This window comes from Thamnophis sirtalis, unplaced genomic scaffold (genome assembly GCF_051295495.1).
Source record: "Thamnophis sirtalis isolate CommonGarterSnake01/CBP01778 unplaced genomic scaffold, rThaSir2_p1.2 scaffold_4, whole genome shotgun sequence".
Taxonomy (NCBI): Eukaryota; Metazoa; Chordata; class Lepidosauria; order Squamata; family Natricidae; genus Thamnophis; species Thamnophis sirtalis.
In genome coordinates this window covers 92,762,017-92,787,571 of record NW_028261384.1, presented here as the reverse complement: position 1 = coordinate 92,787,571, position 25,555 = coordinate 92,762,017, and the positions used below count along the sequence as shown (strand labels likewise).

The following is a 25,555-nucleotide window of genomic DNA, read 5'->3' as shown; positions in this document are numbered from 1 at the left end:
TCTAGGATACAAAGTCAAATGATACTGAAAATCAGCTACCTCTTTTTGCCTAGGGATAGGGCCAGCCCTGTTTTCAGGGAACATGCAGGATATGTTAAGACCAGTCCTTTGGACTAATCTTCTACATAAAATAAATGCTTTCCCATAAAACAGTGTTGACTTACTGATGACCCCATCTATGTTACTTAATGGTAAAATTCAAAGTGTACTATCCCAATGAAAGCATAAACTTTATATAATTAATTATATGTGTTCTCTCTCTCCCTCCCCCCCCCTCCCTCTCACACACACAAATGATTCATTTGCAAGAAAGTAATGGACAGGACTAAGCTGACCAGCTAATTATAATCAAATGTATCAGTAAACACTTTTATAAATTATCATCTAAATCAGGATCCCCAATCTGTGGACCACAGCCCACTACCATCCCACTACCGGGTGAGTGGTGTGTTGGCGCACAAAGCCCAACTCACGTGAGCGCCAAGCACTGGCCTCACAGCCTCACTTGTGCAAATAGGGGTGCCAGCACTTGCAGCCCCACTCATGTGATGGGCAGGCACCAGCAATTACAGACCTACTTGATGACAGCTGAATGAAGCTCTGCACGCACACACATGCACCTGCCCCTTACACAAAACACCCATCAAGTCACCAACCCGGAAAGGTTGGGAAAGCTGATCTACATAGCATGTTTTAAGAATTTCAAGTTCATTCAGCCATTCACCTCCCATGTGTACCTCTTCTAGACTATTAAGAGTAAACCTACCCTTGCCCATGAGTAATCCATTGGCACAGTTGGAGGAGGAACTTCCTGTGCTGGCTCAATTACTCCCTTAGAAACCAGATCCTCATACACTGACCTATCAAAAGGAAAGAAAACAATGTTAATTTCTTATAGATTTACCCAATGATTATTTATTGGGTTTGTGTTACATCTACTTTGAGGATTATCTCTTTATACTCATGGATAGTGACCTCTAGGTCTCCACAAAGCCAATAATCAATTAAGAGTCAATCCCCTATTCTTATATATGTATTTATATTTTGTTACAATTATAGCCCCAAATTCCCAAATTCCATAAGTTTCCAAATAAAAATAAAGATTTTTGCAACTGCTTGGAAGAATTTAATTTCTAATTCAAACTAGTATATATCAGTTAGTCAAACATAAATGGAGGTATAAGAGTAACATGTATAAATATTTGAGTTAAAATACTTGAGTTAATATGAATTATGCTTGATGACTGTGGAAGAGAGGCATGGAAACCTTTTGTAACCAACTGATACACTTTCTACAATATGTATGGATGAGAATTTTTTATGTTTCTTCTGTTTAAAAATAAAATAGAAAATTGCAAAAAAAAAGAATAGTATATATCAGCGATGGCAAACCTTTTTTGGCTCATGTGCCATAAGTGGGGGGAACGTGGGGGGGAGTAGTGTGCGAGCGTGCCGCACCCATAATGTAATGTGCGATACACAACCCAGTGCGCATGCGCACACTATGGGCGCTCCCCCCATTTTTTGCATGCTTTTTCACCCTCCCCAGGCTCCAGAGGCTTTATAGGAGTTTGGGGAGGGCGAAAACAACCTCCCCCGCCCCCGGAAGCCCTATGGAGGCTTCAGGGAAGTCACTTCCTGTTTGCTTGGAGCGTCATTTTGAGCACTCCGAAGGTTTCAGGGACCTTCAGGAGGCTTCCCTGAAGCCTTCGGAGCAGTCAAAACGATCCTCCGAGCAAACAGGAAGTCCGTTCCTGAACTTCCAGTTTGCCCATAGGGCCAGTTTTTTGCGCTCCGGAGACTTCAGGGAAGCTCATGAAACCTCCAGAGGGCCTCCGGGGAAGGCAGGGGAGGCTCTTTTTGCTCTCCCCAGGCTCCTATAAAGCCTTTGGAGCCTGGGGAAGGCGAAAAATGGCTTAAAAAAAGGATGAACTCAGCTGGCCAGCGTGTGCATGCGTGCTGGCCAGCTGTCAGGGTAACGCCTCGTGTGCCCTGACAAATGGCTCCATGTGCCACCTGTGGCACACATGCCATGGGTTCACCATCACTGGTATATATTATGCATCTCAGAAGGCTACTTCTGCTGACTGCTAGCTGCCTGAAGTTTGGCAGTTCGAATCTCACCAAGCTCAAGTTTGACTCAGCCTTCCATCCTTCCGATGTCAGTAAAATGAGGACTCAGATTGTTGGGGGCAATAGGCTGACTCTGTAAATCACTTAGAAAGGGCTATAAATCTCTATGAAGCGGCATCTAAGTCTATTGCTATTGCTTTTGCTATTGCTATCTTCATTTTCTTAAGCTCCATATTCAAGATAAATGGATATTATATTATAACTTACTTGAATAAAATTTCACCTGACTTCTCTTTTTTGAGGATGATTTAAATACTTGTGTTTGTACTTACTTGTTCTTATATTTACAAATAAAAAACAATACATTCCAGTTTTGCTGTAGCTCAGTCTTTCTGAAGCTCAGAGACTTTAAGATAAGTAGACTTACACGCCAGCTAGGAAATTTTGAGTGGAAGTCTACATATCTTAAAATTGCTGAGATTGAGGAACACCATTTTATGTAGTATTCAATTTCCTTTTCTTTAGTATGTACACTTGATGAATTATTCAATACATTATCTTTGGCTATATACACCAGATAAATTCTACTGGAACAAAATTAGCTGTGTGCTACCATCTGTCCTTCAGTATAACTTAATTGAAGAGATCAGGTTGTGGAAATGGCTATAGGCAAGATAAAGCAAAAGATATATGAAACAGTCTAAAAGTTGTACTAAGAGAATTTTAATGATTTTATGCTACTAGCAAAGTTTACCAATCCAGCTTTGCAAATTTTCACTGATTGAAGGTAGAAGGTGTGTTAGTGCTTCAAACGATAATAGGGGATACATTGCAAACCTAGTAGCTCCTCATTCATTAGTGTAATTCATCTATTTTACTAAGCAATGTGTTTTTTAAAACCAGGATTTATTTTGAATGGTTTCACCGAAGATCTTATTTCCAGCATAATTCATATAACTTCATGCAATGTGAGATTTCTACTCACATTGGGCTTTACCCATTTGTAAAAAATATTCCAGACTTTGCAATGGGAAAAACAATTCTTACGATTATAACATGTAGCCTGATTTATGTATCTGTCTACTGATGTTTGCACAGAGTTAAGAATAGTACAGAATTAATTTATAATTCTGGGAGCAATGCACCATCTAATCCATCAAAGGATAACTGACTCTATTCTTAAGTTCCTGATCAATCTTGTAATACTATTTATCAGACTGTCTTCAAAAGCCCAACAGATATATCATGGTTATTGTTCTAATGTCACTTACTGGATTACATCACCCAGCTCATCAAAGCTTTGTGGTACAAAGACGCCCACTTCTTTTAATGCTTTATTCTTGGCTATAGCAGTTTCAGAAGCCTGATTGGCACATGCTCCAGCATGGCCAAATTGTACCTGTTATCAAGAAGGGACATAAAAAACATAAAATACTAAACAGAATAATGACAAAAAGAATGTATAATAAAACGAAGTAAAACTAGCTATAAATAGTAAAAACAATGTAGCCATACAATCATTAGAATAAGACTAGCAGTGCATAGAATAATAACTGAAAACCTAAAATTAAATCTAAAATGCATGTTGGAATAAAGCACTCTTTACTTGGTAGCAAGAAGACCATATGAACAAAATGAGCCTCTATGTTGAAGGAATTCCACATATGGGATAACCCTTTCCCCTTTGAATAAAAGGTTCTTGTGGACATTTGTCTCATCTCATTTGGCAGGAACACCTGGCCTCAGATGAAGATCTTAATGATCAGGTGAATCAATAAATACAGAGAATGCAAAATAAATAACTCATACATGTTTTATAAATTTTTAAAGAATTAAAGTAGTGCATGTTGAATATGGACAATGATAGTATAGATTCTGTAGAAGATACAAAGACTGGTTGATTACCAAAGGGGTAGAGAGGTAGTTATTAGATCTTTTATGGGGTTGTAGAGTAACACCAAGCTTTCAAAGTCTCATTTTATGAAGAAAGTGACTATTAAAAACAAAACTAATGAAGACTTTGTATTTTGGATGGCCTTCACCCTTAATTAAAACAGACTGATTCTGACAATGATTCAATGATTTCCTCTTTACTACATATATTACCTCAGAAGAGAACATAGTAGCACATGTTCCAATGCACCAGCACACAACAGGTTTAGTGATCCGGCCTTCTTTAACACCCTTACAGATTTTGTATTCTTCTGTTCCTCCAATCTAAAAAAATGAAACAAAATTGGAGTAAAATATATTAATGCAGTCTGTATATGCTGTTCTTTAAAATAAGGCACTATACCGATTTCATCAATCCTTACGTTTAATTTAATTCTATTAAATGAGAGGATTATCATATTTTTCGGAGTATAAGACATACCAAGGTTTTGAAGAGGTAAATTAAAAAAAAGTAGGTAGGTAGATAGAGGGATAGACAGGGAGAGAAAGAGAGAGAAATACCATAGGTAGGTAGGGAGAGAGAGAGTCGTTAGGTAGGTAGGTAGATAAAGGGGGAGAGAGAGAGAAAGAGAGAGAGAGAGAGAGAAAGGGCATAAGGTAGGTAGGTAGAGGGATAGAGAGAGAGAAATACAGTAGATAGGGAGGGAGGGAGAGAGTAGGTAGGTTAGTAGGTAGAGGGATAGAGAGAGAGAAAGAGAAATAGAGAGAGAAATACAGTAGATAGGTAGGGGGAGAGAGAGTAGTTAGGTAGGTAGATAAAAGGGATAGAGAGAGAGAAATAGAGCGAGAGAAATACAGTAGGTAGGTAGGGAAAGAGAAAGTGTGTAGGTAGATAGGTAGAGGGATAGATAGATAGAAAAGAGAGAGAGAGAGAAAAATGCAGTAGATAGGTAGGGAAAGAGAGAGAGCAGTTAGGTAGGTAGGTAGATAAAGGGATAGAGAGAGAGAAAGAAATAGAGAAATACAGTAGATAGGTAGGGAGAGAGAGAGTGTGTGTAGGGAGGTAGGTAGAGGGATAGAGAGAGAGAAATATATATATATATATATATAGAGAGAGAGAGAAATACAGTAGGTAGGTACGCGTTTCTGCTGGCACAGTACTTGATCAATGTAATTCTCATCAGTCAAAGAGATTTCCAAAAGGGAAAAAAAAGTTTTTGCACTCTGCAAACCTCCCAACGTTTTACGTTTCATGAAAAACGGGCCTGTTTTTTTTTTTAAAGGCATGAATAGCCTTGGGGGGGGGCTTGCAAAGTGCTCTGGGGGGGGCAAAAATGAGCAAAAAAACGGCCTGTTTTTCGCAAAAACAGGCCCATTTGTTGTCAAAAAAATTGCATGCATAGCCTTATGGAGGCTTATAGAGTACTGCTGGGAACTGTGGAGGGTAAAACGGCCTGTTTTTTGCTCATTTCTGCCCTCCCCAACCCCCAGGAAGTCTCTGAAAGCCTCCAAAGTGTATGCACAGCCATTTTGGTGAAGGGGCGGGGCTTCAGGAGACAAAAAATGCTGTATTCAATGTATAAGACGCACCCAAATTTTCAGTCTCTTTTTTGAGGAAAAAAGGTACGTCTTATACTCTGAAAAATACGGTAGATAAAAAGAAGTGTTAACAGAAGTCTCCTGATTACATGGAATAAAATATGAATCTGAATAAAATAGTAATAATAATAATAAATCAAGATCAAGGCATTTTTAAGACATTATACTGATGTTAAATTAAGGAAAGTGGCTGGTAAATAAGAATACATTTATATCAAAATTAAAGTAATACAGATCAAATCAAGTTTATTACAGTCAAAGACCAGCGACTAGAACAAATAAAAATACTCAAGGAATATCCAGTTAAAAATTCTAGAATAGAAGGAGTGGTAGAGGGGGAGGGGAAGTAGGGTAGAGGGGAATGATGGAGGGAAGATGGAAAGTTGGAGGGGGGCGAAAGAAAGGGTGTATGGCGGGTTGAAGAGGTACATTGGGTTTCTATTTTGGGGGGTATTATTGACAAGAGGAATGGCTGTGTTTATTGTTTAATGTTATATGGCCCCGGTTGTGCACAGTATATATGTGACTGTACGAAAATGAAAATGGAAAATAAAAACACATTTACATATAAAAAAAATTCTAGAATAGAATAAGAAATAACAGATTAAAAACTATATTAAAATTACAATTTTGCATCCAATCTCTCAGTTGCACTTGGGCCTAACTATATTATAATATCAATCCTTAAAATGTTAGGCCCATAGTCATTAAATACTAAAATGCAAAAGAGTAGTAATGCAAGAGTTTGCTACATTGGTTGTATAAGCCAGTGTTTTTCAACCACTGTGCCGCGGCACACTAGTGTGCCGTGACATAGTGTAAGGTGTGCCGTGGGAAAAACACTTTATATATAGTCAATATAGGCACAGAGTTAAATTTTTTAAACATTTTCTAATGGTGGTGTGCCTCATGATTTTTTTCATGAAAAAAGTGTGCCTTTGCACAAAAAAGGTTGAAAAACACTGGTATAAGCAATCATGGATTAATCACTTGTTTCCGACAAATACCCAATGCTGTACACAGAATCTAGCCACTGCACTGTAATCACAATTTGTTCATCCTTAAGCAGCCAGCCACTGGAGCTAGGTAGTGTTGGAATGGCCAGGATACCTATTGATTATTGGGAGGATATTTTTTCAAATATCTCTTAGAAAGAGTATCGAAGGAGTATGTGTCCAAAGGTCTCCACGTAATACAGTGATGGAGAGCTGCTAGACATAAGAAATCAAAGCTCTATTTCAATTGTAGCACCCAGCACTAGTTGGGCAGAGAATCCTCCAACAATGTATTTGGTAAACTTGGTAAGCTTACTCTAGACAAATTATTTATGTTTCCACAGCATGTACAAGGGTAGAAAATCAGCAACCCGCCTGAGGCTGCTGACCACACTTGTCAGGAAGCCCAGCCAATGTGGCTAGTCGGAAGAGAGAGGCTTTCCAGTCGTTGGCTCTATGGCACTGGCTGCGGAACACAACAATGATGTGTATTTTGGTTGTCATCTACTCTTGCTTTTTCAAAAAAAATTCCATGAAGTCAATGAAAAGATCCCATTTCTATATGTGTGTATGCATGTATAATTGTAATAATTTTTATTAAAACTAGATAAAACTAAACAAGATAAAAATTAAAACTAATATAAAGGAAGAAAAAAAGAAAAAGAAATTAAAGAGAAAGTAAAAAGTGCAAGAAAAGAAAAAAAATTGAAGAAAAAAAGAAACAAAGTAGTAATTTCTGATATTCTTCACAGCATCGTAAGTACAAATATATTTTAAACTCTCTTCCTAAAGTTACACATATTACTATTCTTTCTATAATCCATTTGTGTAATCACCAAAAATATAAATCACAAGTTTATTTTTACACAGAAAGTCCATTACAGAAAAATATCCCATTTCCAAATTATGCTCAAAATAGAAACTAAAAGATACTCACTTCTCCTAGCACTACAATCATCTTCACTCCTGGAGTATCCTGGTAACGTAGTACATGATCCATAAAGGTAGAACCAGGATATCTGGGCAGAAAAGAACATTTTTTAAAAGAAGTATTTTAAAAGACAAAAATAAGCAAAACAAACATTTGGAACCACTGCTCTTACCTATCTCCACCAATGGCTACACCTTCAAAGACTCCATCTGTGGTCCTGGAGATAATGTTGTTGAGCTCATTGGACATCCCTCCTGAGCGGGAGACGTAAGCTACACTACCAGGGCGATACAGTTTTGATGCCAGAATGTTATCCAACATTCCTCCTGTATTTCCAATCTTAAAACAGCCAGGTTTAATTCCACCCACCTGTCAACAGAAACAAAGAGCTGAAATATCGATCTCTTAATTAAAACAATGTTTGAGTCAGGTCCAGCTAAGGATAGTTGTATCATGAAAACCTTCTCTCATTCCCCCCCCCCAATTATCTAATTTACATGTACCTAGTATGAACATGCATAGCACATCTGCTGACATCATGTAACTGATTTTTTTTTTAAAGCTACATAGGGTCAGACCTGGCTAGTGGAAAGGTCTTTAGGGAAAAGGCCACTGAGACTTCCCAGGTCTGTACGTTCAACCAGAAGTTGAAATAACTTTTCAGAGGAAGGCAGTAGGGAGCCAATTCTGAACTATTGCAAAGGAAACTACAATGGTGCATTCAGAAGGGTTAAATGTGACCTGAAGATGACTTTATTTTAATTTTTACCTCTTGTGTGCATGAGTGTGCACACACAGGCACCTTCATATGCTGTCAAGTCAGTTTTAATTCCTGGTGTTTGTCTGGACAAATCCATGCAATTTTTAGCAATCTTTTCATAAATAGTTTGTGCTTGTTTCCTCCAAGGGCTGAGAGAAATTGACTGACCCACAGTCACCCAGCTGGTTTCCTGCCTAAAGTGAGGCTAGAATTGACTGTCTCCTAATTTCTACCTAGTGCTTTACACAAAATTGGCTCTCATCATATTTTACATGAAGCAAAATGAAAAAACAGTCATTCTTTGCCCATTATTCTTAAGGTTGTGATAACAAAAAAAACCCTCATTTAGATTTGGACATTGATCATAGAACACTTTACATTTATCAAAATGTAGACATTATTTTAAAAATGTTTTTCTGCCTTGATGAATCTAAGAGATATTGAAGCAATAATGAGGCAGATCTTTACTCTGGGATTGGCAATGCACATTATTTTTTGGGGCCACAGAGATGATAGCATCTCATATTAAATATGATCTGTAGCACAATATGATGTTTTGTGCTGAAATCTTGGGAAAAATACATAAAAATATACCGACTAGATGTTTAGGAGTCAGTTTTCACTCAGCCATACCAAGAGAAGGAAGAGAATGGAAATTTCCTGTGTGTTCTGATGCTTAAATACTTTGAAGTGCTGATTAATCAGTGATTCACTATCCCTGGTAAGATGCATTTATACAATTAATCAAGGCTTTGTGACAATTTTCCTCTTTAGAACTCTACAGGTTCTAAAATGAACCTGCTGGCACAGTTGGAATACATTTAGTGTGCAGCAAGAAGTTCTCAGTCTGTAAAAAAGGAAAGCTTTTTTTAAAGCCAAAATAAAACAACAAAGGAAGTATTTTTCTCCCCTCACCGTTGCTGGTCCAATAATCGTGACTCCTTTCTCATCTGCCATTTTGATCAACCTGCGGGTCAAGGCCTCAGGAATCCCTTCTGCAATGATGGCCACTGTGCGGATCTGAAGCCCAAGAGGAAAGTAGCACCAATATTGATTTCTGGGTGTTTTTGGGGTTTTTTTTGCTCATGAGAAATGGAGATTCAAGAAATGATTCAAATAATATATTTTTCTCAACTTTGATTTTAAGATTGGGAAGGGGGGACACAATGGCAAGAAAAGAAAATTCATCATTCAACCAAAATTGCCACTACATCAGACTTTCCCAGTTTTTTAAATTATGCACACTGTGGAAACTGGGGATGGAAGACAATGTTTAAACATCATAATATGCGAATTTTGAGCGGTGGTGTAATAATTAACGATAGCTTAAAGTTATGTCTAAACATAGTTTGATTTTTTATTTCAGGCTTTCTAATTTGCAGCATAAGTATGGCTAATAGTCTTACGATTATTAAACCTTGATTAACTTTCACCAACAAACAATGGCAGGCAGTTTATGGCAAAAACATGGCTGTACAACTCTTTTTCTCCTTCAAATAAGTATTTCCTTCAAAAAAAAAATCGATGAATTTTAATGCTCCACAGCTACACTATCAGTTGCAAAATCAGCACCACAGTTTTTAAAAAAGTTTAATTAATAAAAAAAAAGTTCAATAGATTCAGTAAATGTATCAAACTACTCAAAAATGGCCCTAGATTTACTGATATCCATATATTTTCCATTATGTCATTCTTCTTACAACTACTGAAATCTGTAAAATGAAGTACAGGCTATTTGGGCATAATTAGCGCACACATTAATTAGACGTTCATACTGGTTTCATACTGTTTTCTGTGGTTTCTCAGTTAGACCACTTCTGTATATTTCATACTGCAAACATGCTTCGGATTTTTCAATAGAAGTGCTGATTTTCTCAAATTAAACAGGATTGCATTACCACATTCTCTGTTCCTTTAACACAGAAGCATACATACAGCTCCATGGAAATATTGACAAATAACTTACTGGCTTACATGGCTACTTGAAAAAATTACTTCAAGAGTTCTACTAACTTTAGAATGTCCTAAATTGTACTAAAAACAAACTTGGTGTTTTTGCCTTGTTATTAAAATATAGAAGAAAGTTCCTAGACTTAGAAACTTATTTGCCACTATTTAATACCATTTTAGTGCTTAAAAAACCAACTTGTTGTAATACTATTTCTACTACTTTTAAAAAGCAACCAGTACTTAACACACAGTATTTTAGTAATTCTTCTAGTATTATTTAAGATAGTCTAAAGATTGTATCTAAATTATTTGAAATTCCAAATCCAAAGTGTTTTACTATTCTATTGACTCTTGAAGAGAATGAAGAGGACAAGAGGTTTCAGGTAAATATGTTATAGGAACATATAGATATTCTATCCAACCAATGAAGAACTAAAGGCCCAGAGAGTTGTCCACCATAGTTTAATTTAAGGATGGGCAGTATAGCATGCTGCCTCACCATCTTAGGAAAACTCACCTCTGTTAAAATAAGAGGCATTTATAACAGATTTTCACAAATAACTCAAAGAGGATTAGTTTGATAGAAATCCCTGCCCATCCACATACCTGAGGGTAATTCATAGTCTCTACGGTGCTATCATATGCTGAGCGGAGAGAGGCAAAGTTTATCAACACATCCACTTCTGGGTGTTTCTTCATGGCATCTGCCATATTCTTGAATACAGGAATGAGTATCTCTTTGTGACCCCAGTAAAATTTTTGTCTGTGGTCACCTCTGTACAAAATAATAAGTAAATCCAATATTAATTTCTTGACTAGAGACATAAACAGTACCTCATTTATTAGTACAGGCATGGGGCTGGGCTTGCTGTAATACATTTACCTAAGTCAACAGCTGCCTCACTTTTGGTGGAACAACAGATAGAGGGAAAATTCTCCTCAGTCTTGCTTTAAACCTTTGAAAACAGTTTATATCCCAGAATTGTTATCTAATTTAGACAACAATCATTTTATCTCAGTATTTATTCTGAATATTGATTTGGTGAGTGTTTCATCATAGTATGCTGATGATTGATAACAGATTTGATCAGATGGCTTCCATCAAGGATTGTAGCCAACTAGAAAAGTGTCAGAAATTTAGTGTAATTGTTTTGCAGTTTTTCTTTTCTTTATAGATAGTATTGATAATTGATGCTGCTGGGAACTTTAATACATTCTTGGATCCAAGAACTCTTTATAGAAACACAGGAATTTAAATAGTTGCCATATGAAATTTTAAATTAAATTTATGATTAATCTGGTTAAAGAGATATGTTGGTTAATCACAATTTTAATTGTAACTATAATAATAATAATAATAGCTTTGGGGGGAGAAAATTCTAATTGAAATAGGGCACTTAAAAAAGCTATTATAGAAGCTAAATGATCCACCCATTCTTAACATTTTTTAAATTACATAATTACATTTGGATAATATACAAGAAATTCCAAATAAAGAATTGAATTATCCATTACAATATCTTAAGGTTTTTAAGGAGGCAAGCATATTTGTTGTTATTATAAATTTAAATCAATCCAACAAAAAAGTTGCTTTTATATTTACTGGACTCTCCAATGGGTATATGTAAAAGGTTGATTATCATTCTTCCTAGGTTAGAGATGCAATATATTTGAAGATATATTGTGCATATGCTTCGTAGAGCTCCTTAATAGTTCCTTTCTGGGTAGACTTTTTTACTAGTGTGGTCTGAGTTCTTGGAAGTAAAATGCAGTTTATAAATATTAATGTGTGATTAAATTATAGCTCCCAAATCTGGAATTTCTCTACTATGAGGAACTTTGGATATATTATGCTTGGACTGTTTCCAAAAGGGTAATTATGTTTAGACACATGTACTCAAGACTTGAAGAGGAGTTTAATTACATTAGTCAACTCTCAGTCTTTGAATGGGCTCTTATCGATAAAAAGATACATAGTATGATTCTTTGTGGTCAAGATTCCATTTTTTATTTAAAAAATAAGATATAGTTATTTGCATAAAGGTATAACTACTACTCTTGTATCATAGATATTTTAATTTTCCCCCCACTTTTTATTCCATTTTTATTTTCATGTCATTTATCTTGTGTATATTTTATGCCAGTTTGCATAATCTAATTTATATATATATAGTTGTTAAATTGCTTTTGAAAGTTTTGTATTATCATATCTTTTATTTTCATCTGTAGTTTTAAGAAAATTAGTAGCATTATTATTTTAAAAAAGAATGGAATTTAATACAGGCAGAAGCAAGGTAGTCTGAAAGGAGCATGAACCTACGTGAATGGATAAACCATGGCAGCCACTGAAGGCTCATCCCTTGAGCAGACGTAATCAAAATCCAGCATGCCTTGCACAGCCCGAGTCTGCATTCCCCACACAATTGCCTTGGTGTGACGACTGAACAAAGTTGTAGCTTTTCCTGCAAACAGAAAAAAGAGTAAATAACTATAAGGTAGCAATACAATATGGTCAGAAATAAAACTGGTCAGTCACTTCTCTCTGCATTAAAGGGAATGAGCCAGCATACCAGCCATTCGTATGAAGCAAAGCACTGGAAATGAAGCAGCCACATAGCTTTTTGTTTTATATCATCCACAAACCTATAGGTAAATGTATCATTCTTGGCAGTACAACAGGGCTTAAATAGTAAGAGATGTTGGGATGAGTAAGTGGGAGAGGCAACTGTTCATGCAAACAAGAGCATATCTAGATACTACTAAAACTCTCATTATGTTTATGTGTTTACCCTCAAGTTAGCCCAAAAGATTGCTGTACACCACAACAATGTTTGAATCTACTGACTTAAATAATTGTGTAAAAAATATTTATTCATGTGGAATTGAAATTCCCATGGTGTTTGGGCCCATGATGTTTTACTTGCAAATCATGGGAATTTGCAAATTCCCATGATGTTTTATTTGCAAAGTTGCGACCATGCAGCGTCCGTATGGCCCTATGGTCATGATTTCTGATGTTTCCTGTCAACTACCCACAAATAGTCAATGGAAAAACCAGCAGGAAGTCGGAAATCATTCTAACCGCTGTGTCACCAAAAGTTAATTATCTCCAAACGTTAATTATCAAAAGTTAATTATCTCCAAACTCTAAAGTATTCCACCAGTGTGTCATGAGAAAACTAAGCTTCAAAAAATTCATATCAGAAAGTTTCTATAAATCAAAGCATCCTTCTAAGAAGTGATAAATGAACAGAGCAGATGTTTTAGTGTGTAGTGTGCAAGTAAAACAGTTATCAAATACCTGAGACAGTGGCAAAAGGAAATTGTTCACCCATGAAGAATGCTTTTCTACCAAACCAGAACCAAATGCATTTACTCCAGCACCACCTGCTTAGTAGCATTACAAAAAGTGCTTGAACAACATTCACATTCACACACAGCACCATAAGACTTTTAGAAATACACAAGACTTTTAGAACTACAAATACTCAAGTAGGGTGAAACTGAAATGGATCTTTGATTATTTATTATAGATAAAAATCTTAAAAAGTACTAGCAGAAGCTCTTTCCATCCCAATAAATTCCAGAAAATTAGTTTTTAATTTCCATTAATCCAGACAATGCTCACATGATTGCCTGAATTTAACAAGAAAAAGCTGAAAAAGGAGGTATGGATTTTTCTGCTGTATCCAGCTATATGTTTAATGTAGCCCTCACCAGTGCCTGTTGAGTAGGAACAATCCTCTTCTACTGCCTAGGGATGCTATATACAAAGATTGATACACTGAGAATGAAGTAAGTATCCAAAGTGTAAGGGAAGGAATGACAGAATGTGGAGGTGGAATTAAAAGAGATCAGACTACAATCCCTACATAGCTATATGGAAACTAAGTCCAATCTCATTTGAATTTCACTACCTTTATCTATAGCAACTTCAAGCAGGTGATAATAATTAATTGAGAAGATTCCTGTGCATAGGCATGATTAACCATAAATCAGTTTTACTGGACTTTCGCATGATCTTTCCGTGCCTGACACAAACCATTCCGCTGTTCCACAAAGCTGGTCTGAGGTTTGCTATTATGAATCTTAAGAAAGGAGGAGAGAAAATCTACATTCATACTGTGTGTATTTTTCATGGAGAAACCCGTGTTGTTGTTGTTTTTTGTGTGTGTATTTGATGTGAGGGGTCCTTAGTGCTCTCTCAGCTTGTTTGCTTTCTTGCAGACATTTCATTACCCTAACATGTAACATCATCAGTGCTAGTAAGGAATGCTGTTTGCTGTCAGTTTATATTCTGGTGTCTTATCCTCTCTGTGTGGGTGGGGGTGGTCTTAGAGATTCTTCGGTTGGGCTTTTTCTGATGTCCTATGGCAGCCTTCCCTAGTTTAGTTATCATCTAGATGTGAGGGCTTCAACTCTAAATATTCTCCAGCCAGTAATTTCATTGCTAGGAATTCTAGGGGTTAGTCCACACAACTAGATAATGCCTAGTTTAGCATAGGCCACTTAAGACATGCTGGACTATAATTAACTTTTGATTCTATAATTTATAGACCACTCAACTCCCAACAACTTTGGCTGGCTTATAATTAAAAAGTAAAAGAAAAAGGCAACAAAATAGAAAGTATGGGACCAAGGTTATTCTTCCAATCATTAGAGTGGGAGTGAAGAAGGATGTATCTGTATGTATGTATGTATGCATCCATGCATGTATTTAAAAGTACTGAAAGTCAAAAGGCAGAGTGGAAGTAATATTCTATGTTTTTTTAAACTTTTTTTCATTTTTTCTATTTTATTTCATTTCCTTTGTTTTTATTTTATTGAATTTTTTAATAAAATTATTTTAAAAGGGCAAATTTAAAATAATGGGAAGAATTGCAGGAGTAGTTATTCTGATAGAACTAGCCACTTGGCAGGTAGAAAAGGCGCCCACTAAAATTAGAGAGCCCACTGTGAAAAAGTGTCATACTAAAAGTAGAAGAGAGATTCAGTAAGATTTAGTGGTAATTAATGTTAAGAAGCTATGTTAGGTCCTTCATAAACTGAAACATAAAAGTGGGAAATGGGGGTGGGGAGCAGGGAAGAAAAGTGCCTTGAAAACCCGTATTCCTAGGAAAAAAGGGGACAGAAATTAACCAAGGCTCACTGCAGAATTTTGCAAGGAGAACATAAACAGCCAAAATAATACAAGCTAACCAAAAACCCAAACACACAAGAAACCCATTGAATAGAACTGCAGAAGCAGCTGATAGCAAGGCTGGACACGCTAAGGTAGTGGTGGGTAGTCCTACCTGGAACACGTCTTGGAGATGGGGATGTATCTGTTAAAGAGAGAATCAGTTTTGCAAGAAATTCGACAATTGGTCCTGGCTTTGGCTCACATTATACTTAGGGAGAGTTTGAACAGCTTCATTTGGGACTTAATATAGTAGTTCTCAAACAATGCCTTTCCCAAACCTATAAGTCTTTGGAATCTCACTGGAGGAAGGGAAGGGGAAAGGTTATTCAATGGAAACACTGATCATGTAGTATAATAATGACTCAAAGTGGGGGAGCTTGTTTCATTATGACTTTTTAAAAACAACAGCCACCACCACCACTACCAGTGGCTCTTATTTTATAATACCACCTTGAAGGGTCATTAGAAGAGACCCACAGGAAGATTAAGCACAGGATTGGCAATGAGAAAATACTACAATAGCCATGGAAATGGTAACTCCTGTCTCAACCTACATATCCTGATACATGCAATAGCAGTTGTTATGAATGCAGCTATGTACAGGTAGTCCTCGGCTTACAACAGTTCATTTAGTGACTGTTCAATGACACTGAAAAAAGTGATTTATGACCATTTTTCACACTTATGACCTCTGCAACATCCCCATGGCCATGTGATCGGATGTTAGGAAACTGCTCCATATTTATTAACATTGCAGTGTCCTGGGTCATGCGATCACCTTTTGCAACCTTCTGACAAAGTCAATCAGGAAGCCAGATTTCCTTAACAACTGTAATGATTCACTTAACAATAGTGGCAAGAAAAGTCGTAAAATGGGGGCAAAAATCACTCAACAAATAAAATTCACTTAAGCAAGATACAGTTTGGGCTCAATTGTGGTCATAAGTCAAGGATTATCTGTAGAAAGCTTGTGCATACTTGTATGATGTGTTTCCAAGCAAGTGGGGAGGCATGTAGGCATATAGAAACCTTTTATGTGCACCCACCCAAAATTCATTGTTTTCAAAAACATAGTCTTACATCTCACTGCTGTAGTTAGTCTATAGTGTAAATGAAGAGCATACCAAAAAAAAACCCCACCAAAAAACAGAACAAATAAAAAAGCCCAACCCAAATTATTAGCAAAATGCAGGGATCTCATGGCAGATGGATAGAATTCCTTGATAGACAAAATATTCTTTAAAAATAGTACATTTTTGTCTTCCCATGGATATGCATATTTTAGTTTTCCTGCATTTTTGCAATTTTTCCATAACATATAAGTTAATGAAGAGCAAAGGAATTTATAGGTGCAAAGATTTTTGTAGCATCACAAACCCTTCAAAATATCTTCTCAATTGTCAATTTTTAATGAATATTTATTTCACCTTTATTATTACTTTCCTTTATTTTAAAGCCTCTACATTTTGTTGATATATATTAATATTTTGTAACTGGAAACTACTGATTCATTCATGTTAGGATATTCCCTAATGTTAATATATTTGGCTTCCTCTTCATATCTCTCATTAGCTGCCCAAAATCCACATGAAGGGATTGATGAGTGCCAGAGAGAACATTAGGAACTGAGGCCAAAAATGTTCTGGGAATAATCCAAGAGGAATGCAGAGGAATAGCAAGGTGTCCCTGCAACAGCTCCCAAAGGAAAAAAGGCCAAGAGCTTACCAGGAGATATTGTGTGCTTGGCTTTCTTAGCTGGAGCAAATTCATCAGATTTGCCTTCAGAAAATGATGCAGTTCTGCTTGGTGCTGGGGTCTGAAGAGGAGTAAAATACAAAAAGAAACCCCCAAAAAACAGAAAACAGGGTTAGCAGAGATGGATGTTATAAGGGTAGGCTGGTAGGTATTATACAAAGTAGGTAAAAGTTCTGGAGAGCAATTTAAAATGTTTAGGAAGAAGTATCACAATATTGTCTCTTGCACATTTTGGTGCTTTATTTGATCTATTATGCGTCTGCAAACAATGGGAATGTAACATCTCACTGCATAGAGCACCAATATTCCTGAAGTCACAATGTCCTCCCATTATTTAAACAGAACTCTATTTCCTAGTATCCAGGCACAGATCAAATAAGACTGAAAGCAGAAATGTGGGCCTTTTCACATCAGCACAGAGGCCAAAGAAGACACTGGATCACAAAAGAGACTTACCGAGGAACTGCCACTGGCATTAAGGAGGAAGTTTGCTGTGTGGGCAGCAGTAGGTGGCTGGTTTGGAATGGGCCGGTGCCCCAGTGCCATTCCAACAATGGCAGTCATGTGAGTCTCCGTACCAAAGACATGGATAGGAATGCCAGTAGTTTTTCCTAAGTGCAAAGAGTACAGAAGTGGATTAGCTTTTTAAAGTTTTATTCTAGAAAGTTAGTGAAGAAAAGTGCAAATGTACAAAATAAACCAGTAAATTCTACTGGGTAATGAAGCTGCAAGAATGAAGGTGGCAATTTAAATAGATTAGCAATTAAAAGCTTCAGCAGCCCAGATGGCAGCAGTAGAAGTGCCCTCCAAGCCATCTTATAGTACATAGCTCACTTGCTTCATTAAATATATTGAGTATTCACCCAGTGCTTTCAAAACTGCCCAAGGTTCCTTGAATGATTTGGTCAGAGCTGTCTCCTTACAGTCTGCCTCATCAACATGGCTGAAATTCAGATTCAAATCCAGGCACGTGCAAAAACCTTCAGTTCACTGAAGCATGAATAAAAGGAAGCCAACCTGTTAATGCCCAGTAACAACTGATTTTTAAATATATACTTTTATTTTTGAACTGAGCAAATGCTGGAGGAGCTGCTGACTTAAGCACACAGGAACCCAAACGGGGACAACATTATTATTGCTCTTTACACTCCAGTCTGAAAAAGATTTTGCTGTGCTCTAGTCATTTGAGAAAGAAAATTAAGAGCTGTTATTCCTCATTTTGGCTTACGTATGAGAAAGAATAATTTTTTATTTCAGCTATTAGCCTTTCTGGAGGGGAATGGGGCCCCCTATAAATTCAAACAATCACTGGGCATCCTTACCTACTTCCCCCATGACACGCAAGCCTTCCTGGTAATTGGGGCCACCTCTCCTCACGAAAATCCTCACTTCATGCTCCTTGAGAGGTCCTTGATAATCTCTAATGGCCCTAACAATACCCTGTAAAATTTTTTTGTTAAAAAAATCATACAGATAGATATTCTAAACATCAAGAAACAACTCAGCAATTTCACAGAGCGACAATTGATAGGGAACTGTAGCAGTAGCTGTTTTGTTGTCTGGGGCTGAAAGAACCAGAGCACCACATTAGGAAAGTTAATTTCCAAAAGTTATTTTTCATATTTCCTTAATTACATATTTTAATTAATAATGCAGAGAAGTGCACATTTATTATTATCTAAAGCAAAACTAATGCTTAAAATGTCAGACAGTGGATACAAATTCAAGCCTCTCACCTTAACACTTTTAATTTAAGTGCTTTTAATTTAGCTTGGTCATTTTTTGATATAGGGTAGTGAGAATCTCTTGGAAGTCTCAAACAAACAAAGCCTGAACCAAATGCAAGAATGCTGTAAATCAGGGAATAATGCTTTCTGAAGAACAAGGCTTGTCAAAGCCTGAATTTAGTGAATTTGTTTAAATCTATATTTGGGAGCAGGAAATCATGCTTTGAACAGCTATAGTTGGCTTCCAAGAATCTAAACTGGATTTTTTCTCTATCTTTGCAGAACTTAAAAAACAACAACCCGGATGTGAGCAAATTGGCAAGAGATATTTATTTATAGTTAGTAAATCACAGGTGTTCGATATATTGAAACACTGCTTTGGAAGTGAAGATATAGAAAAGCATTTTACATCTATGTTTTTAGATTTAAATCTTATTTTTTACCATGTTTTTATTAGTTTTATAAGTAACTCAATAGGGAACATACCTAGGTACTCTTTTCTTGTCCAATCTTCCTGTTTCTAGTCTGTTGCCTTACCCACTTGTTTTATTATTATTATTCTCTATTTAACAAATTGAACTGCACTTTATAGCAATCTCATATAACTATTAAGGAATAAGGAACTCACTAGAGTTTGTTAGAATCAATTTAACAAATGGGCATTACAATAAGGAAAAACTGGGGTTATTCTTTGTTAAAACCTTCTATTTTGATTTGATTTATATTATAATATTACTTTCTCATTACTTTTCTCTCTTGATTTGACTTTGTTATATATCAGTACTAATCACCATATGTAATTAGCCAGTTATAAGTTAGCTCTAGTGATATAATTGTTATAATTCTTTCAATTTTAGTTCTTCACTTTTAATTCTTAAGTCTAATACCTTCCAATTAAAAGGTATGATCTGACCTAGGACAATGTAATGTCTAAGAAAAACTATTTGAACTGAACCTATTTATGACTTATTTATTGGAGAATGTAAAACTAAGGAAGTCAATTAAATAGACAAGATCAAAGACATTTGTATAGCTTGATTCATTTATAATATTTACAATGTATTTTGTTATGACTTGTCACCAGTTTGCTCATTAATATAATAGAATTTAAACTGTACTTTGCTTTTGGGTTCTATATAGGTTAAACTATTACTTCCTATTCATTCATAGGAGCAGCCCAATATAAAAATAAAAGAACCCAAACAATAAAAGTGAAGTTGTGTATATCAGCACTAGGTATTATACTGAATATTAAGTACTACGGTTCCATTTCTTGTGTTTTGGCTCAAAAACTGTTCAAGTTCCCAAAAATGAGACTTGCTTCTGCTTTCAGTTCAGGGTTGAAAGAAACCCCAAAAAGGCTGTTTAATATGTGTGGGGCAGACTTTTGACCCATGAAAACGCAAATGAACAAAAGATTTCCATATTACACCGTTCACACTGTATGCGCTCAAGACAGGACGGGGAAGAAAGCACAATCAAGATTGACCAATGCATAGTAACCCGTGATAATAGAGAAAAAAACCATAACTTAACCCTTATCTATTTATGTTGCTAAATCTGTTTACATAAATGCCAGTTGTCTGGGGAAAAATGTATGTTCCAATAATGATGCTGCAGAGATTCTTTTGCAAAAGCTCTTCAAACTACTTCATGCCAGTCCATGCATGGATAGTTCCAAAAGTGAATGCATCTTCCCAAACCATACATCCAAATGGCCATTAACAGGCTCTATGTCAGCACATTTTTTTACCTTAAAAGTGGCAGCTACATTGGTAAAATTAGCAATGCTTCCTCCAATGATTAGGATTTTGCCTTGCAAAGAGAGGAAAAAAGAACAAGTTTATAACAAGATAGAAGATTTGGCAAGAATATACAGAATATATAATCAGGTCTATAGCCATTTAAAAGCATGCAACTCCACTCAGAATTGTAGTAATGGCTCAAATGTTAAGCAATTATCAATACAAGTAGCCCTCGAACAGTGGGCTGAAGTCACAATTGACCCCCCAAAAGGGACTTATGACCCAGAGTCAAAGTTCTGATAGTTGGACCCCCATGAGGTCATATGACAATACTTTGTGGGCATAGCAACACAGCTTGATGTTTTTATGACAGCTTTGCCAAAAACCGGCATTTATTTCTAGTTTTTGGCAAAAACGTCCCCATAGCGAACTACTGGTTTGCTTAAAGATTGTGGCATTCGTTTCATGATCGTAGCATTTGTTTAACAACAGTCACAAAAAAAATGTTGTAAAATCGGGTCAGTCATGTGACCGACCCAACTTTTATGACATACAACCATAATGGACTGGCTGCATTGTGGTCATATATCGAGGACCATCTGAATTTGTATCTTTCCCAAATCAATTCTACATTCCTGAATTTATTTGAGAGAGAAATTGATTTTCCTGGGTTTTACGTGTCACTAAATAAAGAGAAGTTGGCAGAAGAAAGCACATCCCATTCCACTGATTTCTTTCTAACAGGACTTCCATTTTTACAAAAGTGCTAGTCTCCCTTCTTTTCTCTCCCGTTTTTATACTCTCCCATGACTCTCATTACATCCAGCCTTCTACATTCTTCAATTATTTCTTGGTCCTGTTGTGGCCCGCCAGCAGAGCTGGCAGCAGATTCTGACAGTGAAGAGGTTTGGGAGGAACATGGGCCAGTCCTGGAGTCTGGGGAAGGCTCTGATAAGGGCTCTCTGTCGGAGGCAGAGAGTTGGCCAGAGCCGTATGCCAGTTATCAGCTGTCTTCAGAGTCAGACATCAATGAGGCAGACGAACAGCTGGAGCGTTCCCAGTGTGCATATGTGCAGAGTTACCAGACGAAGGGAACAGCTAAAGAACAGGGGTCAATTTGGGAGTAAGGCTATAGGTGGATGATGAATGGCCCCTCCCAGAGGAAATAAAAGAGGAGTGAAAGGGGAGTGGAGTTTGCAGGAGACAATTAGTTTGCTTAATTGGCTTATGATTCTCCAAGACTCCTTGCCAAGTTTTGCAGATATCGTCCCTTGAAAGATTTTGCTGGAATGAGCAGAATTCACAGTAGATTAATAAAATAGTTTTTTCTCAGGACAAGGAGTTTGCTTCATGCTCTCGGGAAACCTCGGTCAGAACAGGCCCTCCCATGGTTGCCTTGCATTTGCCCATCTATGTCACTTCAGAGCATCAGAAACCAGGGTGGGGCTTGGAGGAATTGTGGCTCCTGCATTCATTCCAATCATAGAGCAGATCTTTTGCCAAAGGACATCCATAATTAAAGGAACAAAGGGTGCTTACAGCTTCCAATTTGGCCTTTACCTTCTGGGTGTTTTTCTCGTGTCATGAGGGAGAGGATGGTCTTTGCATAATCATAGGTCTGCTGTTCACTAGGAGCTCCAGAGTATTCACCGTAGTTGGCTAGTTCATTCACCCCACCAAGGTCACAAATGGTGTCACTAAATGGAATGCACATGGGGTGTTAAAAGGCATAAATTGTATTAAGTTCTCATAAAAACTGAAGCAACTATTAAGCAGAAACTGAAGCAACTGAAGCAGAAACAAGACCTTGCTGAAGCAATTCTGAAGAGTTATAGTACAGCAATTACAATATTGACATTTTGTTAAATATTTATACAGCCAATCTTTCTAACAGATCTAGGTATAGTTTCTCCCAGCCAGAATGTCTGTTAGAGAAAAGCATGGCAGTAATGTACTTTACTTCCCAAGTATCAGATCATGAAAGACACTGATGTCTGCTCCACTGTTCCCTCTAAGGTGTGGGGCTGCGCGGCCGCACACGTGGCAATAAACCCCCGCACAGCAGTTTCTAACAGAGATTTCTACCAAAGCTATTTCTGCCGTGCTTTTGAGGCCGCGGGAGCTAGTAGGAAAGCTGCGGAGGTGGAGGCGGCGGCAGGGGTAACCCAGAGCCCAGCTGAGGTGCTCCGAGCGGAGGGGGAGGCACCACGGCCGCTGTCATGGGCAGGTGCGCCAGCGGGAGAAGAAACAAGAGGACTGGCGGCTTTGCAATGCAACCCCCTGGTCCTGCCGGCCGCGGATTTGATTCGGCGTAAGCGGGGGCCGAACACATGCTGCGCCGACTTTGCGCCGTGTCTTTGCTGTGAGGTGGAGTAATTCAACACCCCCCCAAAGAACGTGTGTGTGTGTGTGTGTGTGTGTGTGTGATTCCGCTTGATGAGATGGTGGTAGAAAAAGTATACGAATTGCGAATTGGATCAAAATTTGTGGCCAAAGGAGTAGAGGGAGGGAGGGAAGGAAGGACGGAAGGAAGGAAGGAAGGAAGCCCTGCCCCCTGTGAAAAAATCTGAAGATGGAGCAGTGAATGAATAAACCATAAAAGCAACAAACAGTTAATGCGTAAGTAAGCTGAAGAGCAAGTTCTCAACTAAGGAAGAAATATAAGAAAGAAATATAAAAAGCTCAATATGCCAAAACACATATTTTAGTCTTCATTTAATTACTTGTATTGTAGTCTGATGTAACATCTTTTTAAAGTTAACGTTAGAAAAGATAGGGTACAAAACTTAAATAATAAAAAAATTGTACATTCATTTTGAAAAATAAATGCAATACTTGATTAATTTCATATCTTTATTTAAAATAGTTTTGGCATGGCATATGATTTTATTGACTCAGTTGGGAATGATGTGGATGTTGTATCTGATTCTGAGGTATATATATTCTTAAGTAACATAACATATAGCATATTGTCCAAACTTGCTAGACTATTTAATTGATCTTACTACTTTAAAGGGGGAGAGTTTCATGATAAATTATTTTATTACATTTATGTTGCATTTATATATTATATTTATTACATTTATATTCCACATTACATATTTGTATTGTTATTTTAGTGTTTATTGTCAATTTTGATAGATATTATATTGATATATCAATACTGATTTTAATCATACTAAATAACAATTACTGCTATTATTTATCAGCATTATTTACAGTTTTTAATATTGAGTTAGTCATATTTTAGAATAATAGCGTAATCTTTTAATAGGATAATTGGCAAAATCTAATTCAAATGTGATGGGTTGCATTCCAAAGAATGTGAGAGGACAGGTTGCCTGCAAAATGCCAGGACCCAGGCTGTTGGTGCCATGTCTCTCTCTAGCCAGTCTAACAATGTAAAAGCTGAGCAGAGAGCCTTTTTTTTTCAGGGTGAGCGGAAAAGTATAGTGTTTGAGTGGCACTTTTCATGCCTGGCATTCCTCAGGCTGAAACCTCGATCACAATCGGCGCTTGACGCTTGGAATGTTGCGCAAATGTCCAGCAGACGTGATAGCAGTTCAAACTGTTGCTCTCTTAGGTGCTCAGGCATGAAACTGTGCAGCTCAAACACTATACTTTTCTGCTCACACTGAAAAAAAATTAGAGGGAACATTGGTCTGCTCACTGTGCTCTAGAAAACTAAGCTTTTGAAAAGACTCCGTATGCAACTTTGCTAACAAAAGCTTTTAAAGACAATAGAAAGAGAACAGAGGTTAATCCTGATGCTATCTGAACCAAATGTACAGATACAAATGTCCTAACTTTATTCTTTCACCTCCCCACAGTAAAAGGCTATTAATGCACACATTTATCCAAATTCCAGCTAACCACTTCTCATAAAACACCTAAGTATTTAAAATAATATGCTACAGAGCAAACTAGCATTCACATTCCCAAAGCTGTGATCACAGCATTTCTTCCTGACAATGATTAACAGAATGAAAGCAAATGGTGACACACAAACCCTGGCTGAGGATCCAGGAAGAATTGTGTATTCAACAATATGTAACCCTGCTGAGGTTTTGGCACACAAAATGGTAGCAAATGTCTTCCTGCTGTAGCTATTGGACTGGATCACAATCTATACTAAAGTATGTGACAGCCAAATCACTTCCACCAAAACCTGGGTCTGGTACCTGTATACCACAGATGCACCGCCTCCAGCCACCATGGTCCAGATTCTGCCACTGGGGTTCAAGATGGTCAACTTTAAGCTGGCTCCACTCTTGGCATCAAGGTCAGCAATATAGGCTTCCTGCAGACATACCATTTGAATATCATTTGAATCAAAATGTTAAGGAGCAGAAATACATTTAAGATTCTTCTTGTAACACTAAACAAGAAATTAAAATAATCTTTGTAAAGATACAGGAGACTAATTTAGAGAATCTTCAACTCTTAACACCAATTCAGTTGCCAAGATTCTGTAGGAAAAGCCACATCTGCTGAAATCTAGTGGCATAGTAGCTGATTTTTAAAAATGTTTTTGCAAAAATGAAGAGTTAAAGTGAATGTAGTCAAGTCTCAGCAAAGCCACCAGGATTCATTTTGCTCCTATAAATTTCCTGTCCATAAAAAGAGGTCTGAAAATGGTGTCACTGGTCATTCCTGCAGCTTCAATCAATCAAGCTGTTTTTTTTTTTAAAAAAAAGTTTGGTCCAAAAGGGTTGGCCATTCCTGTTGTAGACACATGCAAATGCTCAATACTCAACTCCCTCCAGCCTCATGATTCTGTGCTAGATTAAGTGGGGGTTCAATCAGTTGCAAGGGAACAAACAGGAAGCATTGATTGGTTAACTATGCGATAAACAGTCTTGCACTATTTCCACCACATTTAAGATGGAGTATGCAGAATGACTGAGCAAATCCCTCAAGCACCATTCCATTAATATATGCCCCA

General features: G+C 37.1%; 1 protein-coding gene across 2 annotated transcripts in view; it reads right to left on the bottom strand.

Moving 5' to 3' along the window:
- Nucleotides 1–25,555, bottom strand: part of ACLY (ATP citrate lyase) — a 70,378-nt gene that overhangs the window by 8,320 nt on the left and 36,503 nt on the right. Inside the window, exons 8-22 of one of the 2 annotated variants that reach the window (XM_087713408.1) lie at nt 24,792–24,906; nt 22,171–22,307; nt 20,619–20,680; nt 18,461–18,578; nt 17,595–17,749; nt 17,109–17,199; nt 15,496–15,525; nt 12,522–12,663; nt 10,808–10,976; nt 9,167–9,271; nt 7,664–7,860; nt 7,498–7,579; nt 4,180–4,290; nt 3,345–3,472; nt 767–860 (exon numbers count right to left, since the gene is read on the bottom strand). In XM_087713408.1, coding sequence (XP_087569534.1) covers nt 767–860; nt 3,345–3,472; nt 4,180–4,290; nt 7,498–7,579; nt 7,664–7,860; nt 9,167–9,271; nt 10,808–10,976; nt 12,522–12,663; nt 15,496–15,525; nt 17,109–17,199; nt 17,595–17,749; nt 18,461–18,578; nt 20,619–20,680; nt 22,171–22,307; nt 24,792–24,906 — 1,736 coding nt within the window. The remainder of the gene's footprint in view (nt 1–766; nt 861–3,344; nt 3,473–4,179; nt 4,291–7,497; nt 7,580–7,663; nt 7,861–9,166; nt 9,272–10,807; nt 10,977–12,521; nt 12,664–15,495; nt 15,526–17,108; nt 17,200–17,594; nt 17,750–18,460; nt 18,579–20,618; nt 20,681–22,170; nt 22,308–24,791; nt 24,907–25,555) is intronic. The other variant, XM_087713409.1, reaches the window with a different exon arrangement.